We start from the raw sequence: 7,591 nt of genomic DNA on the forward strand, positions 1-7,591 counted from the left end.
GCAGTAAAATCACAAACCTCCCCTGAAACTGAAATGTTTCTCTCCCTCTCTGTGATGAAACGGATACAGATGTTCTGGTTTAGTTTTGGTTCTCACACACGCACCATCAGGGTGAAGTCTGACGCCTCATCTCACATTCAGGTCCCTGATATCAAACATGGGAATGGGAATGTTGAGAGTGTTCATAATAACCCAGATTGTGGTTTTACTCTGTGTTGCTCTTGTGTATTTTTCCATGTTCCTTGAGGTTTGAGGCTGATTTGTGTGGATGTGTATTGATTTGAATATTTATGAGTATATGTGAAGGAAACGTCTCAAAGTTTCACTTCTCACTTCTCTACTTTCAGAACTGTGTGGTGTCAACATTTGGGTTGTAAACATCTGCTATCCAACCAATCACATTGCTTGATGTTGACATGCATGGATGAGCCCCGTGAGCCACGTTCTGTCGGTGCATTGGTTGCACTTTAGACGCCTTTGTCGTCAAATGATTTTTACTAAAAAATTGTCAACAAACAACTGTAACAAACCAAGAATGACGAGGATGATGGATGATAGTTTCCCTCCAAATGGATCAAAAATGGTTCCAGGCCCATGATTGAAAACCCACCTCAAAGTGATGATGTCTGATTCACGCTGTAAATACTGACACCTAGTGGCAAACTTGACAAATACACAAACAGTAGGAATGTGATTTTCAGTGCAGGATCTGAACTGTGACAAACTATGTTTTTGTTTGAGCTCAAAAGGAACTTGTGCAGTGAATCTTTGGTAATCCCCTGGGCCGTGTACTGGGCCTTTTCACTTTTTCATTGGTCAGTCTTCCTATGAATGACAGCATGTGTTCCCCTGGCAACCAATCAACAAATTCACTGAGCAGCAGACACACAACAAGAGAAGAAAGAACGTTTCCACAATCTAACCTGAGAACAGAGGAGAGCTGCAGCCTGAATGCTAATCTAATGTAAGTCATGTTTTAATTTTAATGATGGTTGGGTTTTGTTTTGTAATGTCAGATCTGATCTCACATTTATTGATCATTGATCAGATATGATGGAAAGTCCTTCCTCTGCTTCGATCTTAGTGTGACAATTCAGTCCACAACAGGCGTTAGATTTCATTATTAGTTAGGAGATTTTGGTCCTAATGAAACAATGATATATTTGTTGATGTTTGTTTCTATTTTTCGCATTTTATGATGATATTGATTATGGTTAAGGTACAGTCTGCACCGGAGCTATGTTATTGTAAAATGATGAAAGATTAGACAACACAAACATTGAAACAATCTGTAGTTTCAGCATCAAGTCGCATTACAGATTATTACAAATTATACATGAATTGCAATCACGATGTTTCTTTCGCGCCCCCCTTTTATAGATCATACATTTTTGCGCCCAAGCGCGCAAAACTGGTGCCGGGTTAAATATCGCCTGACCCATGGCCTGACCCACTGGTGGTTTCGGACGGTGGTCCCGGTGGCCGGAAATAATCTAAAAGCAAAAACGTGTTGTCCGTGATTTTCACCAGCAAGTGTGCCGGCAACGGACGTTCCCCAGCGCGCAAAACCGGACAAATCACAGACAACACGTTTTCGCTTTTAGATTATTTAGAATATTTCCGGGCAGCAGGATCGCGCCCCTCACTTTGAGAACCACTGCTTTAATTAGATAATCTATATTTTGCCAGATTTGAGGGCAAGACACTTAAACTATATGGTCAATCAGATGTGCAAACTAAGGATCACATAATAATTTACAAGGTCTTTCTAAATGAAATAAAATGTTTTACCCTTTAAAATACTTTAATTCACATTTCACCCAAATCTTAATAATAAATGTTTGAGCACTGAAATAAAGAACATCATTAACCGGATTAATACATCTGAAGCAGTTAAATGACGATAATGCCACTGTATTGCCTACAGAGGGCGCTGTAACCAAGGTTAATGTGAACAATGACATGTTGCAGGATAGAAAAAGGAAGCGTCTCTGTGTTACTGTTTTGGTACAGACTAGTTTGAATACCATATCATGCATGTAACTAAAATGGCCTGTTTTCACTCAGTTTCTGTATCGTTACTGCAGCAAGAAGGGAAGAGGTTAAATGGTTAAAGGTCAAACCAAGGATCCTAGATAAAGAAAACCTGAAATTTTGATTTTAAATGTAATTCCTCAAGCACACACAGTACAGAAGAACCTTGAAGTGAAAAGCTGCTGTGTTCATAAAACCACCAAGAAACCTCATTGTGTGTGACACAATTCTCTCTGAGGTATCGAGCTCTTCCTTGATCGAGGTCATCCAGGCTCCTTTCGTTTGATTTTGATCCTCAGAGGGCTTTTCAGATTACTTCAGGGTACTTCACCAACGGGAGACATGGATGACTAGCATCAGAAGTATGTAGATGCAGGGGAGCGACTAAGTGAAACTGTCTCCACCTCATTTATTCCTTGACCTCTCTCATCGCCTCCCCTGTAAGTCAAACCGTCACAGTCGGAGGATCCAGGCTGGCTCTGCTCCAAGTCAAAGCGAGTGGTTCCTCCGCACACCTTCGTCTCCAGACGGGATTTCCTGTCTGTGTCTGAAGGCAGGGCTTGATCTCAGGAATTAAATTCCCAGATATACTGGGACCTTGACTGGGACCAGTGCCCGGAACCTGGACTGGGACTGGGCTTGAAGAAGGCGTAGTAGCCAGTGACAACACTCACTCTTGTGGCGTTTGATTGGTCACCGTGATGTTGCTTCCTGCTCTCATTGTTCAGGGTGAAAAGGAAGGATGAGCCATCGCAAAACCATCATGGCTTTTCTTTCCTTTGTCACTGGGCAGTGGCGTAACTTCTATCTGTTGCTGAAAATGACTAATTTAACAGCACTATAAAACACAGGACCCCTAAAACCTTAATTAGATCAAATAAGAAGTCGAATGAAACCAATTTTAGCTGAAAACGATTTCAATAATAGAAAGCACTCCTTTCAGGGTGTTAATTATTTAATATAAGATAATGAGCAAAATCCCCCGAATCTGACAAACAAGGCTCTGCTAAAGAATGAAAGGAAGGAAATAAGGAGAGAAGGAGAGGGCTGAAGGAAAGAAATAAGGAAGGAAACAATGAAGGGCCAAAAGAAGGAAGCAAATAAGAGCAAAAATTAAAGAATGAAACGATTACATCGGAAAGCAAAGAGGGCGAAAAGGAAAAAGGGCGGATGGAAAACGTGGCAAGTAACTACAGCTGACAGATTCATGTATTGGAGCAAAAACTGCAATATTCCTGCAAAAATACTGGTGTGAAGGTAAAAGTAGAGTACAATACTTCAGCCAGTGTATGACCTAAAATCCCCCCATTAATCCAAATGATTTCCACATGTCTTTCATAATCATTACATACATTCTTACACAAGACATTGAATGTGTAAATTCAGCTGTTTGGAAATCTGCACATATCCTGGGAAAGTGAACCTAAGAAAATATTTAGTCAGTTTAAATCTGATACATTAAGCTGTAGCTTAGTGGAAACATCCCGACATTCTCTGGTGTGTCGTTATCTTCTGAGTGACTGACAGCAGCGATCTCCTGTAAACACAGAGTGGAGTGCTGCTTCCTTCCTCCTCCTCCTCCTCCTCCTCCTCCTCCTCCTCCTCCTCCTGCGTGAGACGATTCACAGGACAACATGAAGAAGAAAAAGCAAAGAGCGCCAAAGGTCAAGAAAGAGGAGCAGAGAAATGTGTGTGACGCACATACGGTTGGTTTTGGTTGATTGATTGAAGTGCAGCAGGAGCAAAATAAATACTGAGTAAAGGTAAAGGAAGTAAAGGAATAATAGATATTTCATTTCAGATATGTTGTGATGTGAGTATGTAAAATTCTGAGATTAGAAATGCTCAATACGTAAATAAGAAAACAATGCATTTGTTAGTTGACCCATACACACACAATCCACTTAATGATCATATCTGTTCCAGTCCATGGATGACGCCCATCCAGCTCTCCGGTCCAGCAGGCCGGAGCTGCAGAGTTTCCTGGCCGAGATGATCCAGTGGTTTACTGCAAATCAGGATCAGGTGGAGAAACGGCTCAGCCTCTGCGACACAGACAGGAGCGGATCAGTCCACCTGAGGGATGCGGAGCCGGGTAATCCACCTCCTGGGAAACTCTCTCGCTCTCTCTCTCCGCTGGAAACAGTTTTGGTATTTGGGAGGATTACAGTATAATTCACTCTGAATGACTTCAGCTCCAACTGAAAACTCTCATTTATCACTGAAGCCCTCACTGGCCATCCCAGCTCCTGAATGTCATGTAAGGATAATATTGAAGAGAAAGAGATCAGAAAGAGATATGAGTCAGTATTGTATAAATGCCACAGAGCGGTTACACTGAAGTATCCACTGTGACTCAGACTTTTGATAATACAGGCAGCGGCTCATTTCCTGGACAGCTCTGTGTGTCTCTCTCGTCCCCCTCGCAGATAACAGGCAGCTGGCTCTGGGAAACAAAACCAGGACAATGTTCCTTTTGTCCTTCAGACTTCACACACAGAGTAAATTGGTACTGAAGGAAACATTAACCCCTTTGAAAGTTTGAGGTAATGGAGCTCTCAGTTTTTAAATTAAGCATTCAGACCTGCAGGAGGTGCAGACTGAGATCACATTTTGATATGTTTAGTAAGAAAACCTATGAACCAAACCAACCACGGAAAGGTACAGACACACACACACACACACACACACACACACACACACACACACACACACACACACACACACACACACACACACACACACACACACACACACACACACACACACACACACACACACACACACAGGGAAGACATGCATGTAAACTGGAGCTTTTTGCCTCTTGCACTCTGCCAGCTGTTACCGGTAAAACCAATAACTCTTTCAACCAAAATCTGTCCCAACACAAATCATGTCCAACTAGGACTAAAGAATGTTTGTGGAGCGAAGTACCAGAGGCCTCGTAAACTGTGTCACAACTCATTCCTGAGACAAAGAAAAGCCACATTCCATTGTTAACGTTCTCATTCTCCAAGCTGACAAAGATTTGGCTAAAATTATGACAGACAAGAAAGCAGCTGATGCACTGAGGACGGTTCCATTATAGTCCCGTATGGCGCCAGATCATGGATATGTCTTTTGATATTGTTGGACAAGTGGTAGCTAGTTCAGTTTTTAAGCCTGGGCCGAAGCGTTACTAAAATTGAATTTAGTCAAATCTTAAAAATACTGAATTTCTGTCCAAAAATCCATCGCGACCTTTGACTCAGAATATTAATATCAACCACCAGAGTGTATTTGATTGACTCCTGTGTCACTGCTGGCAGGTCTGATGGACTTGAATGTCCCGTGTCAGCAGTTTCAGCTCCACATGCTGACTCAGCTGCTGAAGACCACCAACGATATGATCAAGTATACAGACTTCAGCGGACAGTTACGTCAGCTAAGGTGAAATATACATTATTCTCTAAGTGTCTCGCATTTTCTTTCACTGATTCTTTGCTTTTCTGTTTTGTATCCAAAGTCTGAGTGAAACCAAAGATCTGGACAGTCAGAAATTTGATGAGGACGTTAGAAAAGGAAGCAGAGATGTTAAGACGGCAGGTGTCTACGGTTTGGAGAACAGGTATGTTTACTCAAGAATTTGATCTAATATCTTGTAAATGTTGGTTAAAACTCAGTATAATGTAGAGCCAAACAAACAGCAATGTTGGGGAATGAGGGAGCTAACTTGATGACTCCTTCACTTTTATTTAGAGTGAATGGAATGAGCAGGAGCTTGTTTTCACATCATGTAAAGTAAATCTACCACAGACCCAGACGGTCATTACATTTGTCCCGAGCACAAACCAGTTTCCCTAAATGCGTCTGAATTGGGAGACGTGTGCAACTCTTGACAAACGGAGTGGTGTTGACATCCAGCCACAAATTGCTGCCACCAGAATTCCTCGCCTGAGGCTAACCGAGTTATTTCTGACACGCTGACGCTCGGCTATCAGCAGTAACTCACACTTCATGTAACCCCACTTACACGCTCAGGATAAACTAACAGCTATGTAAACAAGGGAGCCCTCACCTCGACCTTCAGCTCGCTTCGCTTTTAGCTCGTAGGACAACTGCGCTGTTTGTTCTACATTCTTTACTCGGGTGAACTGTTTTGTGTAACAACACCACAGTAAAACCTGCCCAGTGCAACCTGCTGCAACCTTGCTTACAAACTCCAAATGACCAAGATATTGAAGCACTGCAGTTCCCCTGGGTGTGCGTCTGTGCTGACAACAACATGGACAAAAGCAGAAGCATAACAAAGCCTCGGAGCACTTAGCTAGAGTTGACCGCTTAAGTCAAAAGGTCCATATTAAAAGTTACAGAAATTTCAGAGTTGTTCCAATGATGGATACAATATGTTGTGGCAAAATACCGAAGCCTGTTAAGACAAGTTTAGCCTCACAGCCTGTAATTATAGTTACAGTTCAGACCCTCAAGAACAAAAGAAAACATAGAGAGCCACACAAAGAGGGATTTGTCTTCCAAACCAGCTGTGAAATGTGATCATATTTATCCCAATCTGGATGCCGTGACATGTAACATCAGAGTTAAATTGCCCGCAGGTTCGTTTATCTGAGTGTCAGACTGATCCCCTTTGACTCTGGAGTCCACCCAGGAAACTTTGAGGTGTTTCTGTCGAGCAGCAGCAGAGTTTTCAGTCTGATCAGCATCATCCAGGACCGGGTTGGGATCCAGACTTGGAAGATGGAGGTTTTCCGGAGCAGAGATGTTTCTGAGGAGGCCCGTCTGGCACCAGAGAGTTCATTAGAGGAGTGTGGCTTCCTGGGGGGCCCAGAGGAGTCGCCGCCAGAGTTTACCCTCTTCTACGACTACAGACCGCCTTTAGCCGACTGTCCCATCCTCAACTGTGACCACTACTTTGGGTCAAACCATCGCTAAAATAACCCCATGACTGTTTGATTTGTGGAAATTAGGTCTGAATATTATTACCGCTGTGAAATGTGGCCACTTCCCCACCGTTCATCATCTGCTCGGCCCATCTCTTGACATCTTTTGCCTCTTTGAAGCACCAACAAAGTCTCCACACCAAAGTCTGTGTAAGTTATACTTGTTTTAAAACAAAACTACATGGCAGGACTCTGAGCAGCTGGTCCTCATATGCATTCATTAACAATAATGTTTCTGCTTAAAGAGCTGTTTACCAATCTGTCTCTTACAGTGACAGTAACACATTTTCTAAACAAAAAATCAACCCAATCAACAATTGACAGCAAAATAAAACTAAGTTATGTAATCATGATTGAATACCTCTGCTAATGATTCTAGTTGCAATCCACACACGCGGATGATGTTTCAACAATAATACACAGATTACTGGGATTCATAAGGGGAAGATTTAGGGAGAAAATTACAATGTTAAAGTGATTAAGATTTTATATTATCTGTAAACAAAAATGAGCTGACATAATTTTGGTCGGATATTACCATCAACAAAACAATAAAAATATTCGGATAATATTTGTATTTTTAAATTTATTTTACTCCCCAGTGTTCTTAAGTTCAAGTG

At 42.0% G+C, this 7,591-nt stretch overlaps 1 protein-coding gene across 1 annotated transcript; it reads left to right on the forward strand.

Moving 5' to 3' along the window:
* Positions 1 to 840: 840 nt before the first annotated feature.
* Positions 841 to 7,531, forward strand: LOC142992630 (uncharacterized). The gene is made up of 5 exons (XM_076143118.1): positions 841 to 964; positions 3,584 to 4,129; positions 5,343 to 5,463; positions 5,540 to 5,641; positions 6,627 to 7,531. The coding sequence occupies exons 2-5, from the start codon at positions 3,964 to 3,966 to the stop codon at positions 6,961 to 6,963; spliced, it is 726 nt and encodes a 241-aa protein (XP_075999233.1). The 5' UTR covers positions 841 to 964; positions 3,584 to 3,963; the 3' UTR covers positions 6,964 to 7,531.
* Positions 7,532 to 7,591: the final 60 nt, after the last annotated feature.

The sequence above is a fragment of the Genypterus blacodes genome, unplaced genomic scaffold, assembly GCF_046128005.1.
Source record: "Genypterus blacodes isolate CSIRO-AG114 ecotype Tasmania unplaced genomic scaffold, CSIRO-AGI_Gbla_v1 ptg000022l_1, whole genome shotgun sequence".
Classification (NCBI taxonomy): Eukaryota; Metazoa; Chordata; class Actinopteri; order Ophidiiformes; family Ophidiidae; genus Genypterus; species Genypterus blacodes.